We start from the raw sequence: 21,018 nt of genomic DNA, 5'->3' as shown, positions 1-21,018 counted from the left end.
AGCTGCAGCATAAGACATTTTCTAGCCCTCCTCTGATGTTCTCAGAGAGTAAGAATAAACATCCCAGTTTCACAGACTGAAAAGGTTTTAATTCAGGTGCAGGTGGAATACAAATGTGAGGTATTTCAGGATTTAAACACACACTGTACATTGAATAGTTAATGGAAAACAGGTAGGTAATCAGGCAGTACAAAATGCAGCAGATATATCTAAACTCCTGCTCTTAACAAAAAGATGAAAAGAGTAACCTTACAAAAACACATTGCCAAAGAAAACATTAAAAGAAAATGTAAAGTCTTGACAATAATGATTGTCAATAAGGATTTAGGCAGTGTGCCTACTCAATGTAAACAGCAACTGATGAGTCCCATTGTAGACGATAATTATAAATATCTTCATTGGTGACTGCGCACAGTTTCAAAATCATTTGTATGCACATACTACAATGCAACAGTGGCAACAACATGTATATATTTGTCAGTCTCTCATATTTAGCCAATGCCATAACAAATCAGTTCACACAGATGCATCTCCCCACTGGAGAGGGCTAAAAAAAAGTTTTAACATCAGGTAATATGAATACGAAATAATTTTATATGTATTTATCATATAAATGTATACTTTTAACTTTAGGAAAAAAAATCCAAAATGGATACACGTATTGGCATGTAAACCAGCTTGTCATGCCATAAATGCCCCCACAGAACAAAGTTGGGCTTTGCCTTTTGATAAATACTGCCATTCCACTTAAAATAGCATCCCCAATTTAGGAGATCATAAGAGGCGTGTCCTAAATTAGACAGAAGAAGCGCTGTCCTCTGACTGGCTCAGCAGAAGATGCTGTAACCCTGATTAATAGTTGAAATAGCCAGCCCAATGCTCCCAGTGCATTCAGGATACCAGGAGCGCCATTCCAAACAGCACAACAATAGCCGAGTTGGTGGGCAAACTATAACCTCCCAAACTGGCTCGGAAACCAAAGTTACTTCCTTAAGTTGCCCCTTAACCTTTGGTGTAAACAGGTTACAACAGGGTCTAACCCCTTTAAGAGTATACATAAAGACATGGTGCATTTGGGAGATACTCAAAGTGAGGAGAGAAAATCTTTCAAGCCCCCCTTCTTGCTGCCCCGGGTGTCTTCTCGCATGAGTATCTTGCTGAGACGCTGTACGACCCAATTCTTAGGTTTCGAGGTGGGCTTGGAGGAAGATGAGCTTGACCCCGAAGTGTTGGAGGAGGTGGAGGACCTGGAGGGAAAGAGAGAGAGAGCTGTTGATTGGCAGGAAATGTTCAAAGGGTGCTGTCAACAAGTATATGATCAGTTAAGCATGAACACCGACACGTACTATGCCTACAGCTGGCTGCAGTTCTCTTAAAGCTGAATAAATAGAAATGCAGTAGTTCAAATGCTAACATGTCTGACACATCATCCTCTAAATATTAGCTCAGGGGATATTAATACCAGCCACCTTAAAATAACTTACCTAGGTGTATGAACAGGAGTCTTGTCTTTGCCAGGAGTCTTGGGGGTACTCATGTTGGCTCTGTTGGTGGACTGTGGGGTCTTGTGTTTGCCAGCACTCCCCGGTGTGCTGTGGGTCTTAGCGAGGGTCGTTATGAAGTCCCTGTTCATTCCTTTGTGTCTGGATGTCGTGTTGCAAGTGTGGCAGGTGGCCATCTGGGATAAGAAGTGGAAAGGAACACATTCATTAATATTGTATGCCCTGCATCTATATTCCTCTCATACATAACAAGGTTTGGAGGTGAAGGCATACAAGGTATCCCCACAGGCATATCTTTTTTCAAAATCCTGCAGGCTTTCTAAAAGGTCCTTGAAACTACTGTTATATAATACCAATCTATCTACGAACTCATGTAAATCTGAGTGAGAGAGGGGGAAGTTTTTTTTCATTTCAGTCATTTTCCATCAAAACCAGTACAGGCACAGCTGTCTGAGTTTCTCTGAAACACACACTCGTTTGTTGTGACTTAGTCTGGACACCGACTGCAGTGACAGAATGACTCCAGGGACACTGAGAGCAGGACTAGCTGTGGCTGTGGCAGGCGAAGGGGCTGTAATGAGAAGTGCTCATATGCCCTCTGTGATGCAGGCCAGCCCCAAAGCCTCACAGATGTCAGACACATCGATTGCCATGTCACAGCTGAGAACAGTTCACAATGGGGTCCAGGAAGCAAATTCATGGCAGGAGATGATTCACTCAACAGCTGAGACTCTTGCCATTGGCCCTGCCAAACATCCCAGAGATTACCTTACCTTTGAATGTTTGCACAGATATGAAAATAACTGGATTAGTTAAAGCAGGATGAGAAACACTGATTTAGCCTATGGCAGGGCAAGATGAGGCTGTTGCCATGCAGTTTAACCTAGTCAGGGTGTGGGTGCTATAAGAACCGTCAGCCATTCAACTCCATGAACCTTTTTCAATAACAATTACTTCAGCCAAGTTCACTGAACCTCATCTGACAATTTCTAAGCAAAAATCATAAGCATGGCACAGATTACACAAGACCCTACATAAGGCAAAGCAAAGAGTTACGAGACCCAACAGATCCTCGTGATTGAGGGCAACAATTGGTATCCCAGTGTCCTGCCTACTGCTGTCTTGTGTCCTAATAAAAAAGGTACAGTGCATGTAATGAGACTGCGACTGGAAAATGGCTGCCACAGGGTGCACGTATCGTGTTGTGAAATCATCAGTGATCAATCAATAAGAAACAACAGCTGCTAAGGATATATATATGCAGCTGCTAACCAATTTTCACAACTAAAACACCACCATCAGATCAAGTGACGGGAACATTTCAGGGACAATCACATCATCCCAGTGATAAGCTGACCCTAAGTGCAAGACAAGCTACAGGGAGTCGTTTGTTTCTTGTTCTCTGAACAAACCTTGAACCAACTCTAGGATGGAATAAAACTCTTGAACAGGAGAGCCAGTTATGCTTTCCTCCCAGAGAATACTTTCCTCACTGTAGGAAATGCAGCACAAAGTGTTAAAAGTTATGCAGTGTCGACTGAGGACTCTTCTTCAACATTCTTCCCCAGCCTTCAGTAAGTTGTATCCCATTAATGACACAAGACATCCAGAGTTGCACAAGGTTAAAACTGGTTAGAACAGACCACCACTGCAGAGGTCAGCAAGTCTGAGCCGAGCTGTCGACAGCCCTGAATGCTGATGAGATGGAAAACTCACCGACACGAAGGTAGCCATTTCAGATTCTGACAGGTGTCTGTTGGAGAGTTGGGTTTCAAAGCACCAGGAGTACAGAGTTCCTCTTTCGTTCTACGTGAGCTTATGTGAAGTGTTTACTACATGAGTCTGCATGTCCAGCTTTATACAAACCAAGCCCAGCAACTCGCCCACCCATCTTTGCATAGGGGTGTGGCTCAAAGGAGGACTGACCAATGCACTGTCACAAGGGTCGACTAATCTGTGGGACAGCCGGCACTCTGCTGCTGCTTTGTCAGTGGTGACACTTCAATCCAAACTGGACTATTCTAGACACATCCTTTAATTTACAATACAGGATAAAAAGTCTGGACTTCATCTAAGCATGTCCAAACACAGAAAGGTAGCGGTGAAGGATATTGTTAGAATAGAGGAAGATAAAAATTCTTCCATGTGGAATATATCACATTGTGTCTGTATGCAAAATCATTGGCTAAATTATTCCAGTTTGTAAATAAAACGTGCTTGTTAAATCCAGTAAGGCCAAAGTCAAAGATGAAGACACTCAATTAAAAGCTGTGGGACAATATTATGTAAACCACTGTAAGTAATTTCCTCATGTCATAAAGGTGTAGTTTACAAAAGAAGTCATCAAAAACACAGGCCAGCGTGTAGATTTCACCTTCAACACTGCCTATAAAAGAAAACTCCCAGTTCAGCAAAACAGTTGAATTGAACATGGAAAAAAAAAAAAAATTTTGCTCAGTAATTGTCACAGCAAGGTGTTCCACAGTCTACACATTAAATCACGCACTCTATGGACAAGGCATGAACATTAGGTTTTTTTCCTGTGTGGTTCCTGAGTTATTACGATCATATCAGTGGTATAAAACCAATTTCTTTTCAACTCCTAAATAGGCAAGCCTCAATTTCAGCAAGTGAGGCTTCATACTGAAAGACATTCAACAGTAAAAGCCTTTTCATCAAACTGATTATCTATCCTAAAATAACCAGTGCTCTTCTAAAGTTAGCAAAGCTCAAACCAATTATGATTGCAATCGTTATATAAAAAGAAGTCGTAACAACTCAAAGCAGCTATGCTGATGATGCAGATAAAGCTTAAGCACAGCGCTTTTAATGCACTAAGGATGATTGTGCAGCTGTTCAAACTTATCATGAGTGCTGTCTTGAAGGCTTTTCTTTGTACCTTCAGACAAAAAAAATGCACTAATGTTACAAAGACATGGCAAAGGACGAACACACTGGCACCTTTAATTCTGGTTATATAGAGGAATCTCAGAGTAACAGATAAAAGTGATGGCCTACAGTGGGTAGAGTGGCACTCCACTGGAGGATCTGGGTTCAGGAGGACAGTGACAGTTGACTGACGGAGAGACATGGAACCACTATATTCAAAGTTACATGCAAGTCATTTTATACATATTACATATACATTTTTTATATTGTTGTATAGCTGTAGTACAAATAAAAATACCTGGACTAAGAATTTCCACCTCCTTCCTGTTTATATCCATCTATCCATCTCATATCATATTTTGAAGTGCTGTGATTAGTCTTATTATATTTCTCACCCTGGATTTGATTTATTATTATTTAGAACCTTTCCATCATCACCTACCGCCTGTTATTTCCTGCTGCAATTACCCAATTTCCTCCTGTAGATCATTAAGGTTTCATCTAATCAAATATGAACAGGAAACTGGTGGAAAGTACTCAAACAAACGCTATTTGTTCCTCACCTACAAATGTTGCTGTAACACATACTGTAAGTGATCAGGGCTGTGGACATTTAGGTGACAGCCTAGATTTTCCTGGTTTGAAAAAAAAAAAAAAAAAAAAAAAAACGCAATCACAAGACATGTGTGTGTGTGTGTGTGTGTGTGTGTGTGTGTGTGTGTGTGTGTGTGTGTGTGTGTGGCCCATAGTGGAGTGGATCAAACACAGACAGACAGCTGGGCTGCAGATGGATGTTTACAACTACGGTGACCTCATGCTGTTTATCCTCTTGTCCTCTAGTTACCACTAGTGGCCCTACTATCATCAGCTAGCCTGCACTGAAGCACTGATATGACAGGCTCTAAGAATAGAAACCTTCACCCAGTGAAGGTGTGTGTGTGTCCATGTGCACACCATAGTGGACAGAATTATCAGACTAAGATGTCAACAGAGGGACACGTTCCATGCCGAAACAACAATAACGATATGGTTGCTGCATGATAACCTGAAATGAAACCCCACCCATCACGTGTACTCGTCTAACTTACGCTAATCCTTTGACATGTAGTGTATGCACTTGGAGGGACACACGTGAACCGGTGCCACAGAGAGATTTGATTTCCTCATCTTGGGCTGTTGATCCTGGCAGCAGACAGACCTAAACAGTGGCCAGTCAAGCATATGGCAGGGGTGACATGTTGGAGCTTCAGGGTTGGAAGAGGACAAACAACCGCATATACACAGCTGGGGGAATATTAAGGATAATTGTTTTTGGCAGGAAGTTGAATTTCTGTTAGGAAAATAAATCTAGGTTCACCATATTGTCTGAGGAAGAAAGCATTCCTTGTGATCACAATATTAAACTGCCATCCAGAGTTACAAGATGCACTGAATTGCTACCCTGTGCACATGCAGTACATACAGTATATTTTCACACTGGGTCAGCCTTGACCTTTCCTCTTACTGCCATCCAAACAAAAAGACCAGGCTTGTGTTTAACATGAAACGTGAACCGACACAGACAGCCACAGTCACAGACAACCTTGATGAACCCTGATCCCATCCACATATGTCATGCTTGTTTAGCTCTAGCAATCATGAACTGTTCATGGAATGTCAGCATCTGCTGTACATCCTCTAAATCCTAAAAAAAGACAGCGTGCATTCATGTATACCTCGCTAACAGCCAGCTTGAATGGCTTAAATCTCCTTCATGCAATTATGAAAGCAGAATAAACCGATCTGCTAATTATCATGGTGTCTGTGCAGTGAAGGGTTTAAAGGCAGTTGAGGCTTGCCATCATGCTGACAAATTACCAGCAACCCTTATCCTTCTCTGAGCTCACCTTTAAGACATGCATCTTATGTAAGTGTACGCGAGTGAACAGGGATAACGGTATGATGTTTAAATGAGCAAATGAGTGAGGCATAACTCATAAATGTGGCAACTCTGTTTGAGATTCTGCAGCTTTGTGTCGTGCAGCTGAAGCTGTGCCCAGTTGACCAAGTGTAATTCAATACTGTGGCAAATGAGAAGAGGGGGGTGTCCATGAGTTAAACACTTCTGAAGTTCCCTTGTGAATAGGTTTGAAGCTAGTCAACTGGGAAATCTCTGCTTCCGCTGTCTGGGAACTGCATTCCCATTCATGCCATTTCTTCCTGAAACATACATGCAAACACACACATGGCATGTGGAATAATGAAATGACGCACAAACACATACAGACCTACATAAATCAGCTCTGCAGACGGACCCTTTTTTCTATTAATAGCCCCTGCTCCATAAATACCTCCCTTCCTGTCTTTCCCTCTACTGCCAGAGGTCAGCTTGTGTTGATTAATTTGACCTAGGCAGTACGATACCACCCCAGAGGGGGAAGAGGAGTAGAGTAGCAAAGTGAGTGACAGAATTAGTTGCGGTTAAGAGTCTCTGAACTGAATATATGCTTGAAAAAAGTTTCCAAGTCCTGAATGTTGATTGTGTGACAGAGTTTTCAAAATATCTGAGTGTGTGTGCACTCAAAAGCACAAATATCCGTGTGCAATGTGTGTGAAAGTCATTTGAGAACACATCAATACAACACAATAAAGCCCAAAGCAGAAGAGCAGTTGGGGGATCAATATGAGGCAGGCTGTGATGTTGCAGGCAGCCACTTAGTCACACTGTCTGGAGGCAGGCTGCCCAGCAAACACACAGAGACACCCGATCTGAATGCAGATCTGCTGCACACTGCCATTAAAAAAAAAAAAAAAAAAAAAAGTCATGTTTCTTTCTGTTGGCAATGAGGTCACATTTTTTCCTGCATCACACCGGCAGGTCTGCGTCAAAGCAAACCAGAGCAAAGGTATCAACACAGGAAATGATTTATCCCATAGTCCTCAACAAGTACCATTTATTCAGTTGTCTAGATTATATAAAACAATATGTTATTCACGGTGCTTTGGTTTATTTGTTTCAGTAAATTATATATGAGTCGCTGAATGTTGAATGAACATCTGGAACCCATTAAATCAGCAATATCTCACTGTGAGAAAGGCTTGATAAGATTCTTTCAGACGGAACATAAAAAACAAGAGATAAACTGAGAACCAAATGCCTCTTGAAATACCACAGATATTATCTGTGGAAGCTTTATCCGGGGAATGCTGTCATGGTCTGGTTTAAATCTAGAAACATACCCCTGCTTCATGGCCTGATGTATTTTGCATTTATAACTAAACATAATGTCTCCATTGATAACTAGAATTAACGCCTCGTAGTTGTACGCGTTCACTATCCAGTCAAGTTGCAGTTTACATTTAAAAAATATACACAACACAGTAGAAAATAGCATAAGAAGTAATGGATGTCAGCATTATTAGCATACATAACAGAAGCGCAAAAAAGCTAGTAGGTTTGTGATGTTGAAATGGGAAACAACATCAACACAGTGCTACATTAAATGATGCGGCAGTTAAACAGTCTTGTATGTATGATGTAACATGTATGATTCCAGTGAATAATTTCCAGTGAGAAACATGCTGAGGAATGCAGAGGGTTTATAGAGAGCTTCATCACACGGTGCGACGACAGTCACCTGAAGCTCAATATGAGCAGACTATAATGCTTCAAATATGGATGTTGCTGCAAAAAAGCTAATTGTAAAACATGGATGCATCACACACATCCTCAACCCGACAGCACAGATTATCTATACAGTCAGCACAGTTTCAAGGTGGATGCTCAAGATTAATGTCACCAACTGAGTATCTGAACAAATGTGACATATGGTCGCAATCTGCCCTCCTGGTCCTGAGTTATGGTGTTGAATAATGGCCAGAAAAATGTTTTGACAGAACATTCTGTGAAGCTGACCTTTGACCTTTTGAAAAAAAATGTCATCACTTCATTGTTTCATCCCATGAGATATTTTTGCCATGATGAGAACATGAATTCTTGAGTTATGGCCAAAAATGTGTTTTGTGAGGTCAGAGTGAATTCTAATGACTTCATCCTTGAGTCCAAGTGAATGCTTCTGCCAAATTTGAAGAAATTCCATAAAGGATATCACATTCACAAGAATGGGACGTACATACATACAGACAAACTGAAGACAGAGTGCCTTCAGCTGTGGCGGTCGCCGGTGTGGACGTAAATTAACGGTATGGGTGCTGTGAACAGTCACAGCTCTGCGTAATGACAGCTGTTCTAAAGCTGTTTGAGAATCTCGCCAACGCAACATGATTGGTAGAACTGCACTTTCCTGTTCTTCTCATTGACATTTCTAATGAGTGGTTCAGCGGGCACAAGTATCGATATGCAAACAGATGTTTAAGGGTGTCTACATCCACTTATGGTTAACTGTAGGAGTGGAAATGAGGCTGCTGCAAGTGCACCCAGTTCCACAATAATTCAGATTTATACACCAGACCAAGCGGTACATAAAGAGTGTGTGCGCACAGTCGCATCTTTGTCGGTATGTGCAGTTTTAGTTGTGAATCTACACACAGTGTTTTATGCATCTGACCCCTTGATGGACTGGCTGTGTTTCAGGGTGCCGCTGCTCTGAGTGCAGATGGAGTTTTGGGGTTAGAAATAAACATCACAGAATAGAGACAGATCTGGATTTACAGCTCCTCTGTGGCCATTTTAAGGAGTAATTAATGTGCACACATGCCGACAGAATTGATTACAACAGCAATATACCATGAATGCTGGTGAGACGGGATCCAAAAACTGGGCAGTGATGGCTTCCAAACCTTGACATCCGGGCCAACTTAAGCCTTGGCAGGGATTGCCAAGTTCCAGAGTAGACTTTTAATAGCGGTGAGGAAACGAAATGAAGAGAGGCACAGAGGCTAACTGAGAGATGACATGCTGTTATGGTGCCGCATCAGGTTCTGTATGAGGGGTTTATCCTGCTTGTGAGCTGGGCTACAACCATGATGACAGCGGAGAGGAGGTTTCCTGGGGATGTCAGTCATTAACTCAGCTGGCATTGACCTGCCATCACTGCTGCTTCTACTGTATGTGTGTGTGTGTGTGTGTGTGTGTGTGTGTTAACATGCTTAAAATACTTCAGTACACACTCTGCTAAATCTCTAGACACGTGAGACATGAGTGAGTGTTTTACATTTCCCAGCAAGTCTCTGTTTGTATCTAAAAAGCTCAAGGCCACTGCCACTGTTACTACTGCAGATTCCCTCCTGGCCTTTCTCTTCCCCAACACACCGCCCCCTCCTGTCATCCCGTCACTCGCTGCACACCCTTGAGGTGTCAAAACCCTCTGTGAAGCTTTTCTTGTTCCCTGAGAGCAAACAGGCAAAGCACCAGCCAGACACCGCTGTCTCCTGTTTCCAGTCATCTATTCAAGAGGCACATTCTCCAGTGACATTACTCCAATGAAGATGAATATGACAGAGGGATGTGGTGAAGAGATGGCCATGAAAGGAAGGAGGAGAGAGGAAAGCTGGGGATAATGCAAGGGGGTAGGTAGCGGTCAGGTAGATGAGGTGAGGTGAAACGCAAGAGAAAAAGAATGGGAGGGATTGGAGAGTGCAAGAAAAACAGAAGAATATGGGATGAGATGTGGTCAGTGAGGTCAAGAAGAAGTGGAGACATAAATTACAAAGAGAGGTTGGACTCAGGAGTAAATAGCTCTTCTGGGAAAGGGAAGGATTTTTCGACCACTTATGTTCTGCCACTCTGTTTTTTCAGGGCTGGTTAATCTTTTGTTCTATAAGCAAGTGTTATTTTCAGAGTGAAACAAGTGTTTTCAGAATAATGCAAATGTTGTTTTCAGGGTAAAACAAGTGTTGTTTTCAGAGAACAGCATTGTGACTCCACATTCTGTAAACATGTCTATCTACTTGTCTTGGAAAAGAGTCATTCTTGCGGTGAACTTCCAGGTAGAACCATTTCTTATTTTCCTAGTAAGCAACTGTTGAGTTTAGGCGCTTGGCATAAATTCATCCCCCCAAAACAACACAAGTGTTTACGCCAGGAAGAGCCTGAACAAAACATGTTTTTTTCTTGTAATAAGCAACTCTGCTGGGAAGTAGAAGCAGAAGAAAGAAGGCGGGGGAGAATGTGCTATTCTTCGCTCCATTTAGGGTGTCTGCCTCTGTTGTGGGGCAACAATCCAACTTATTTCCATATCCTTTGCTAGATAACCTGGCCAGCATGCATAAACATACCTGATTTATAACACCTCTAAGACACAACTTCACAGAGCATATCAGCCATGGCATCCACCTCGAGGGCGGCGCATATATACATCCTAAAGGAAGAGCAATATGGTATGAAATGAAGGAGATTTACACCCTGGAGTATAAATACCGCCACACCACCCGTGCCTGTGAGTGTGACTGTGCATCTACTGGTCACGTGTTTCCGCTGTCTGATGTTTTTATGTCTATATTTTTGTTAAGATGGGCACATATTTCCTTAAGTTCAATGCATAAATTTACTGTAGATACAGAATAGAAAGTGACAAATACTAGAGTAGTATGCAGGATGCATATTGCTTGGAGCATGGTGTCTCACAAAAGGTGGAAAGACTTTATGAATGCAATGTGGCCTGGAGGAACTACTTAAACTAACAATTTGCTCTTCAAAGTGTCTCACGACGCCTCTCATCCAGAGAAAGATCCCAGAATTGTTTTGACACTTAAAAGAGCACTGAGACATAAGCAAACACAGACACCTGTGTCTGCAAATGCTCACAACTTTTTTCATATAAACGTTTGCACACAAACAGGCACGATCATGACAAATTTATATGACAGCATGCTTTGATTATTTCTCCAATAAATCCTCCACGTCTTCCTGTGGTTGTCACGTTACCAGCTGTAAGAACAGCAGAATATTGTGTACACAGCCATAACACTCAACATCGGCACACTGAAACAAAACAAATAAAGGGTACATGGTCACTGCGACACTTTATATCAGGAACTTTGTGAACTTTGTTTTTTCGTAGGGATAAAAATCAACAGCAGCATCTTCTGAAAATGCCAACTGGCACAAGTTTAGCATCCAAAGTGGATGCTAATCTCTTTACTCAGGCTCTCATGCTGAGCCCTTCTCCCTGTCAGGGTCGTTGTGCTCTGTTCATCAGCATGGAGCCAGGGAGGCAAAAAAAAAAGGAAAGCAGTCTAAATTCCTCCTCTTATCTCACCGCTCCACCACTCTGCATTTTAAGAGTATCGCCTCACTATCACCCCTCTGCCAAGCACAGGTGGATGCCGTCTCGCATACATGGCTTGACTTGTTGCTCCCTGAACCTCCAGTATATGACGGGCGAGTGACCGTGAAAACAGGGTAAAAATACCTTGGAGGACATGTTCAGGGTGTATTGGTTTACAAGGAAGTCACATGATGAACTAGCATCAAAATTTCCCAACGTGACCAAAACACAGTTGACAAATGAGTAAGAGGAGAGGTGCACAGTCATAGCTAAGGTGTCCTTAAGAGAGGCCTTCAGGGTACAACACACAACATGCAGTAGATATGTTTGACTAGTGTTGATATATCGGCTATGAGTTATACAGCAGAGCTGCACAGGTTTAACTTTATCGACCTTAAGTCAAGGAGTGGGTTGCACCAGTTATTCATAAATCTATCACCAAGTTTGCTTGTAAAGTCCTTCCCATGATCTTAGAAGCTACTAGCTATTTATAAACTGATAAATTTAGTAAATCATATTTCATCATTTAAATGTAACGAATGTCTTAGCTAGCAAGTGACTTCAGTAATGTGTAAACACCTGAAGCACGGTCCAATCAAAATCAGTCAACGATATAAATAGAAGTCATGTGCAGTTATAACTGCGATTCCAAAAAAGTTGGTGTGGTGTCTGTGTAGTGCAACCCGTTTTAATCTAGTGATGTGTAAATCTGCAGTGACGGTGTAACGAGGCTGGGTGTGAACTTGCTAGTGCAACTGGTTGAAGTGCTAACTTTCATGGATCAAGAGGCTGTAGTAGCTATTAACTGGATGTTTTGCCTAAAAGTCTGTGTGACATGAACCACACAGTATTATGCTCTATGGTATCATACAAACAATTCAGAAATGGTAACATTTCTGCTGGATTCCCAAATCAAATCATGTTTCAGATGCTGTTTCTGATGCAGAGCGCTATTACTCTTCCTATGAAGACTGTAACTACATTCTTAAATTATAGGACAATTTAGGCTCCGTGTAAAAAGGTTATTTTCATTTGGTCAAGTATTTAATTAACTGTGTGTGAATTCACTGTGGATCTCTAAGACTTAAAACAGTCTTCTTCATGTAAATATTCCCTGAAATCTCTTTCTACGGATGGCTTCCCTATCAGACCCTGGATCTGACCTTCATCACAGTCCATAGAAGTAGAACAGGAAGGGGCACCCAGCCACTGTTGCATACAAAATGATGTTACAAGATGACAACTTCTTCTCCTGCAGTCCATCATTTGACTTCCTGTTCACCTTTCTTATCTGCCTTCCACCCTCTTGCTTTTTTATCTCCTTTTCTGTTTCAGTCCCCTGTGTTATTCTCCACATCGCTCACTATTTTTTCTATTCCTGCTCCCTCTCTCCATCTCTGTCTTCCTCTTTGGCCTCAGTGTCAACAGATATATAGTGGAGAGTGGGTTCAGAGTGCCTCGCGCAGCGAATACCTGCATATGAAATGAACCCAACCAGACTTTAATAAGACAGCAGCATTCCCACTAGTGTCATGTCAGATTATCAGAGGGGTTCTTCAGTTGTTCTCTCCTGTCAATGTTCTCTGTTTGGCTGGTGTGGGAGTTGGGGGGGGGGGGGGGGGGCATATTGCCACAAGCTCCACCACCACCTCATCTAAATGGTCTTATCAATAGAGTGCGAGTTGCTGACCAAAATAAGCTTTCCATTTTGTCACTGCCTGGTGCCGTCCATTAAGGGGATAGACCAAAAGGACCACTATAACAATTTAGGGGGCAGTGGGAGAGTGTTGACCAAGCACTATCTGGCAGCATTAGCTCTGACAGTTGAGCTTAATGGGACCTCTGTAAAGACTGTGATAAGTGGAGCACCATAATGAAACCAGGGACTGTGGAATGAATACAAATGACTTCATTCATCTAAACAGCAACAACTGGAAACAATGCATTAAGAGACAATGTAGGGCCTGTTAAGTTATAACAAATAATGATGTGATATTTTTTGGATCATCACTGAGAATTTTTGTCATAGATCAGAGGTCAACACCAGCAAAGCGGACATAATGCACAAAAATCATTTGAGGTAATTTAGAAACTTAGTAGAAACACATTACAATTTCCAGCAGGTATTATTCCAAGTACCAATATCAGTATCTGTGCCTAAAATCCAACATAAGTCAGGCTACAACAGAATTAATGCCTAGTGGTTATGTATGTCCGCTAACCAGTGAAGTCACAACTTGATGTCATGGTGATCTTGACCTTAGACCACCAAGTGGACGTTAGGGTGCCAAATTTGAAGAAATTCCCTGAAGCTGTTCCTGAGATATCTCGTTTACAACCCGAAAACAAAATGCCTCCGGCCACAGAAGCATAAAAACCACTACACCACCCTGCTGTCCATACCCTCCCTTATTTCAACACCATTTTTGCTGAGGACAAATTCAGGCATATGCCCCTGGTGTTTTTCTGCAAGGACAATATGCTGCAGTGCATACAATATGTAAGGTCTGTGGGGTTGTAGTGTTTTGTCTTCTCACCAGTACTGAGGAGGACTTTTGGAAGCAGTGCAGCAGATTTTTCTGAAGCAGGCTGAGTCGTTTGCCCCTGGCCTTCCTGCGCAGGACACTCTGCACACGTGCTGAAGGACGCCGCTTGGGCCGCAGCCGCATCCGGTGATTGTCAGGCTGCAGCCACTGATAACAGTGAGGACAGACCGAGGTGCTCTGCAGCAGATCGGAGGAATTCTGCTTTGGTCCTGCTGAGAAGAGGCCAAACAAAACCTCATCAGCAAATATTCTGGTGTGCGGTAATGCATATTTCCTTTCCACACAATAATACCAGAATATCTAGCTAACTGAAGTGGGGAAAGTGTAAAAGAAGGTAAGAATGAGAAGCCTGTTGATGGTTTTCTATCCCTTTAGGATTCGACTTTAAGCAAGGAGGCAAAGACCTATCTGTCTAAGATAGGTCGTTGAAAGATCAATGTTGGGATCATCGTTTTAACAGCTACATACAGATTCTCAGTTGATATAATCTTCATCACTAAAACATCCCATATTTCTACGTTCACAGAAAAACAATGCACATTCCAACTTATTTGTCATTGCCAAACAACACTTTCATTATGATGTTTGTTCTCTCTACAGCTAGACTTCATAAGTTCATGTCAAATTATTAATTTTCTCCAAATCAGGCTCTGAACAAGCACCATGTCACCCTCTCTGGGACCAGCCCTCATGTTATTTGGAGGAGAAAGCCTGAACAGCCGTACTAAATGGCATCACTACCTACTGATGTGGTTTTGGCTGGCATGGACCTGTGTGTGTGTGTGTGTGCGCGCGCGTGTATGTGTGTGTGCGTGTGTGTGTGCGTGTGTGTGTGTGTCTGTGTGTGTCTGTGTGTGTGTTTGATCCCACCAGGCAGGCTGCTTCAGACAGCTGGCTGACTCAAGTGTGTTTGGCTGAGGGTTTGGAGAGGTTTATCAATCTTGACAAGCCAGTGACAAGGTCCTACGTACTATTGCATTCTGCTCTTTGTGGTTATTCTACACTCTAGAGCATCACTGATGTTCACATGAAATGAAAACACAACAAAAATTGTAAATGGAGTCAGATTCTTCAAGGATGTGCAGGCTTGTTATCTTACCTTTAGACTTCACATGACACTGCCTGAGGAAGAAAAAGAGGAGTCAGACATGTTAAACAATCAGTTAATCAGTAACTGAGATTAATATTAAAACCATCAGCAGAAAATGATCATGAAGAAAAACTTTAATAATTTCAGCTTCTCTAAAAGAGATTTTTGGTATCCTAAATTTTAATGAATTCATAAGTAATTCAACATATTCATTTATTTCAATGCCGTTTGCATTAGAGCAGCTCTTTCCACAATGGAGCAACGTAATAAATTATGAGGTTAATTGATAAGGAATTTGGACTCATTTTGTTTGGCAGCATTTTCAGTTTAATTCATTTAGCGAAAGAAACTGCCAGTTGACAATTCGGCTTAAAATACATTCATGTAAATAAACCCATTACAAAATGGAAACACCAATTTGGAAATTATGTGCAGTGGAAAAAACACAACTGGAAAAGCAAAAAGGTCTCTTCCAAACAATATAGGGCAACACTCCAAACCATTTCAATGGCCTGCCCCCCTCCCCTCCACAGGGCTTCCTCTGTGACCACTACGCTGCCACCAATGTTGGAACGCTTGCAATGAGATATTTGTGCAAACATTTTGACTAAGCCACTGCTAAGCCTGACTAAAATTAGCCCCAGGCTTAAATCGATGGAGGGAAATTTCCTGTACGGGTGCACGTGTGGCGGGGAGAGGCAGGAACAGAGGCTGTTTATGGAGAGGAGATGGGGGTGGGGTCAACTTTAATCTGGAGTTGACCTGCTGGCTGCTGCTGTGGCGTCTGGCGGCAGCAGTTTGTTGACGCTCTCCACTTACATTCTCAAACCCCCCCATATGTGGGATGTTGCATTATATTGCTGAATAATGTTTGATGTATCTGGATGAATGGCAGGGTGTAGAAAGATTACCAATCCATCTGCCATCACTCATGCCACAGTCTGACTCACTGTCCCTTGATCCCCGGCAATTTAATAATCAGCGACTGGATTAGACTGTCAGATTATGTGGAAGACGTGTCAGAAAATACTGGAAATGACGAGAAGCTGTTCGAGGCTGACATGGTGGAATGTGACTCTGCAGAGGACTGATAATGATTCATGGGCCTTGAACATTTCCCGAAACGTTTGGTGGTTGTTCAGAAATCCTTTTTCATCATTCTTATCTGATCTAAAATTCAGCTTTTGAAAGTTAGATTTTGAATACACTTCCTCAGGTGGTTGCTCCACTAGTGATAATCAATGATCATTAGATGCACTTGACACCGCTGACAAATACATTCTGACTGCTAAAATGACACATTCTTCGCTGCTTTGCAGTAACGGGAAAGAAAAATCTCTGACAAAGCTATGAACAGACCACTGATGACTCAAGTGCAGAGAAGCCGGATTCTTGGTTTATGCTCCCCGCTGCTCCCCTAACTCTGAAACTGTACACCGCAAAGTCCTCTTTCACAGCCCTAATCTTATTAACATACTTGTCATGCATCTCCTTTTAAGTACACGCTAAGATGTGGTGATGAACACTGAAGATATGGGCCCTACACATGAACTGCTGACAACTGAGAGATGCAGAGATACACAGCCTTGGAAGATGCAAAATTGTGGAGTGTAGGGAGGGATATCATGCGGTGCCTATAATGTAATAATGTAATTAGAAACAGAAGCGATGGCTGAAATGAAAAGCGCTGTGAATGAATATTTTATTGCTACCATCAGGGAAAAGAGTGCAACTCTGAAAAACCTTCACTGATGTTCTTCAACTCAGATATTTAGGCCTTGACAACAAGAATATTTTTAAAACGGATATCATGTCCTTCCCCTGTCCCTGTCCACGCGTTCTTCGTTTTACAAAATATCTCCATACACATGGGAAAACTATTCCAAACGCCCAACAAGTGGCTGGGCCCGTAGGTGGCGAGAAGCACAGTCAAGAACATGCCAAACCAACATGCGGCGATATAACCCTATCCGTAAAGCTATGTTGGCCCATCAGGAGCCTGAAAAAGTTACTACCGGTAGTCTATCTGCAACTAGAGGTTCAATCCCATAATGGTGAAGGCCTTCTTTACAGTAACCAACGGAGATAACGGCCCACACTCTGATGTCGCAAGCCAAAACCTCTGTTTTCCCTGTCTACACGCGCAACACTGCAGAGTTTCTAAATATCTTCAACCCGGGAGATTTCCAAAAGCTCCATTTTCAGTGACCTAAAACTAAGTTGATGTGAGGACGAAAGGCCAAAACACACAGAAAAAAAAGCTACATTTTAAAAATAGCCATGTGCGTGTGGATTAGGCATCAGACACAAGCATGCTGACGGTGGCATGTCGCACAAAGCACCACTGCGCGGATGTACAGCCAGCGCCACTACTACGGCTTGCAAATCATAGCAATTGGAAAACAACACCATTTTCTGACATTTTATACAATAATTAACCAATGAATTCAGTAAAAAAAACACCTGCTGACATTGGATTGTCACTGACATATTGGTATTAGCACAGACACTATGCTGCTCTCTATGAAGAAAAACAAATAAAGTATCTAATGCAGAACAAAAGCAGTGGGTGTTTAAAAACAGAGTCACTGTGACATTGTTTGTCCAGCAGACATCCTGCATATTTTGGTTATCAGAACAGTCAGTCAGGCTCCTGTTACCAGATGCACGACTATGATGATGAACTTACAGGAAAACAGCTCCACTTGTCTGGCAACGTGATAAAGTGACGTCAGTTTACACACATGGACAAAAATACACATGAAACAGCCTGTCACGTTCACTAAATACACTCCCAGAACCCTCCCATACACACATGAAACAAACTACTGATGTTGCTGTAACTGTTGTTACAAAGGGCAAAACTAACACTTAAAACCAACTGTAACCCTGATGCACACATACACACAAACCCCTTCAGTCATCATCAGCCTGACAGAAGGTGAAGACAGCGGCAGAAGACAGTAACACTATCTCCAACAAATATGTGTGGTAGAGCGTATGAATACTGACAAGCACCCGTGAAACAAACACTCCAGTGACGCATGACCGAAACCATAACTGGGGAAAGCAAAGACATTGGAAATTCCCAGAAGAAAACAGAGAGACAGTTGTGGTTCATTAGGATTAAAAACACTGTCAACACTGACCGCGCATGCCAGCCATTTGTGTGGATGCTGATAAATACATTTTAATTTCCCCTCAGCTAACTGACCAACTGTGTGTCCAAGACCTTGATCTGAAACATTAATTCTTAACAGTATTATCCCTCCAAGTATGCCTTCCATATTATCATCCTGGCAGAAGATCAAAGTCAGCAGTCAATTAGCCCATCACACTTGGAGTAAATTTTGGCTGTGGCTGCTAATTGTGTTTTCTCTGCCAGACACTTTGGCATGAAACCAGCCAGGTCTTATAGCCAGTGGTCCAAACACTCAGATTCATGTCTATCCTGCTGGACAGCTGGTCATAGTTAAATGTGGTCAAAATGTTCTCTACAACACCAGCTCATCATAGCCAGGGAATCTGGGGAACTGATCAGTGTCTTAAAGCAGAAGTGGGCTCTCACACACATCCGTAAAACAACCCTGATTTGGGGTTTCACTATTAAAACCTTTGTTTTTGTTTCCATGCATGGTTTTGCCCACAAATTTCCTGGCTCAGGTGAAAGTAAAAACAAGACAGAGGATACAGGGACATGGCTGCAACCCAACTCAAACACAATGCACGGAGAGAGTCTTTTACGAATATACTTTTTACGCACTTTAAATGCAATAATATCCATATAAACTGTGATAAAGACACAGAACAGTACACCTGTAAGTGTGCAGGGCCTACACACACACACACACACACACACACACAAAATCTCTTCCTTGCACACACACACACAGGCTAAGGCTTAAGAGGATTTCTCCTGAAATTACTTTTGGCTTTCACTTTCCACACAATAAGGCAATCACCACAGTGTGGTATATGCCATAAGAAGAAAATGGAATAAATTCTCATTTTGGCAAAAGAAAGAAAACTGAAGCAGTGAACTTTAAATGATGAAGCAAATTAGAAACTGGCATTAATTACTATCGTGCTTTATTCTAATAGGAATGAAAGGAACTGACGACAGGAGGCTAATTAGAAAAAGACAGTTGGTACGTTGGGAGAGACTCAGTACTCTGCATGGGTCCCTTTGACAACAACGCAAAGGACAGAAGAGATGTGCTCACAGGCTGTCTGTCTGGCTCTCCTACACCATGATTACACAGATTGTTTTCTTCCTGTTGCTCTCATTTTTATTCTTATTGGTAAGGTGCTGTGACCTCAACAATTTAATCATCTTCGCTCTGAAAGTGCGTAAGACTGAGTGACAGTAAAGCTAAACTGAATTCATCAGTTGCTTGCTCACATGCCGCACAACTTGCCCAGCACCACAGCACATGGGCAGCCACTGGACACACGTCCATCTTCAATATTAAGAGGCACAATTCAACTTTCAAAAAACCAACAACAATATCTCGATTGTGGTAGAAAATGTAAGCAAGGTCTTTGGCTATAAAACGTAGCATTAGAAATCAATTAAACCTGTTACTGAACTGTTAAAAGCTCTGTTAGCATCATTAATATTTGTTAAACATTTTGTAATATGTATAGTATGAAACGTACTGACTGGGCCATGAACAGTTGTGCTTTGTTCTGGTGGATTTCTCACGCACCTCATGTCACTAGAGACATTTCCAGTAATTTCGAATAAGTTAACATTTTCTTTGAAGTTTGCTACTTTAAATTAGGTGCAGATGTTAAGTCATTATTTTCCACTGCCTCTTTATACGAGCATCTACAAAATGAAATAACACTGACTAGTGGAAGCATCTAGGCACCACTCTGGGAATTTTCTAATGTCAGGAAATAAAGATGTTATCGGCTTCTACCAGTTTCCAGCACACTGGCAAAAGTTAACCGTTAATACTGGTCGAGCTTCTCCACCTAGCGCCGGCACGCTGCTATTACAACAATAAAAGGACAGAGTAAAGATTGGGCAGTGAAAGTGACATTCCTGTTGGACTTTAAAGAAAGTTTCTTACAGGAGGAACCGTGATAGCTCCGGACACGTTTCTTTATACAGGAGAGAGGCGTCTAACAAGAAGTTGGCTGATGTTTCTTCAGGAGGAGTCTTCATTTCCACACGAGCTACTGGCGCGACTCGTCAAAACCGGTTTTCAACTGCAATTCCGTGTTAAAACTTCTCCCGAAAAACGTGTGAGCGGTAATTTAGGTGGAAAATGATGTTAAAAGACGTTCGTACACACGCCGCTTAAACTGTGGCAGCTAGTAAGTGTTAAAAAGGTATTAATTTTAATCTAGATAAAGCTAACGCTGGGTTGTAGCTAGACAGCAATCCACGTTGAGTCGCGAGATTCTGACGTCGCTTGCGGTGCATTATGGGAGGCCGAGTTTATCAGAAGCACTCTGCGGAGCGACTGTACGGTTCAGTAGCTTGCTGGTATTCATTGTAAACCATCGTTTTCGCCTATTTAGTAGTTTGTCCTTAAGAATAGACTAAAATAACATAAAATAAAATATGAGATTGATTTAAATGGTCACTGTCTAAATAGAAACTATCAAAGTAAATGCGTAATTCCTTCACATTGAAAATATATCCGACGTAAAATAAACTTTTAAATGGCTTGTTTAAGGTAACCGGAATCAGGTTACTAACAGTCTCAGTCTGCAGCCAACACTTGTGATAATTAATCAGTAACTGATGTTACCCGCAGCCAAAGTTAAAT

General features: G+C 42.0%; 1 protein-coding gene across 2 annotated transcripts; it reads right to left on the bottom strand.

The window, feature by feature from the left end:
• Positions 1 to 70: 70 nt before the first annotated feature.
• rmp24 (ribonuclease MRP subunit p24) lies at positions 71 to 20,642 on the bottom strand. Of its 2 annotated transcripts, none has more exons than XM_076754827.1 (5): positions 20,314 to 20,642; positions 15,245 to 15,267; positions 14,137 to 14,357; positions 1,485 to 1,678; positions 71 to 1,247 (listed from the first exon to the last, which is right to left on the bottom strand). In XM_076754827.1, the coding sequence occupies exons 1-5, from the start codon at positions 20,406 to 20,408 to the stop codon at positions 1,085 to 1,087; spliced, it is 696 nt and encodes a 231-aa protein (XP_076610942.1). In that variant the 5' UTR covers positions 20,409 to 20,642; the 3' UTR covers positions 71 to 1,084. The 2 variants fall into 2 exon arrangements, with proteins under 2 accessions (XP_076610942.1, XP_076610943.1); XM_076754828.1 differs by having other exon boundaries at positions 14,137 to 14,354; positions 20,314 to 20,640.
• Between the last annotated feature and the right edge of the window lie 376 nt (positions 20,643 to 21,018).

Source organism: Chaetodon auriga, chromosome 17 (assembly GCF_051107435.1).
Source record: "Chaetodon auriga isolate fChaAug3 chromosome 17, fChaAug3.hap1, whole genome shotgun sequence".
Taxonomy (NCBI): domain Eukaryota; kingdom Metazoa; phylum Chordata; class Actinopteri; order Chaetodontiformes; family Chaetodontidae; genus Chaetodon; species Chaetodon auriga.
Note: the sequence above shows the minus strand (reverse complement) of the source record. Positions and strands in the feature narration are given on the sequence as shown.

What these genes read in the sequence shown, in the direction of transcription:
- rmp24 (XM_076754827.1), bottom strand. Translation starts at nt 20,408, where the DNA reads ATGAAGACTCCTCCTGAAGAAACATCAGCCAACTTCTTGTTAGACGCC. An exon ending in GAGCTATCACGGTTCCTCCT is followed by an intron (nt 15,268 to 20,313) that starts GTAAGAAACTTT and finishes TTTCTTCCTCAG; the next exon opens with GCAGTGTCATGTGAAGTCTA. An exon ending in ACTCCTGTTCATACACCTAG is followed by an intron (nt 1,248 to 1,484) that starts GTAAGTTATTTT and finishes CTTTCCCTCCAG; the next exon opens with GTCCTCCACCTCCTCCAACA.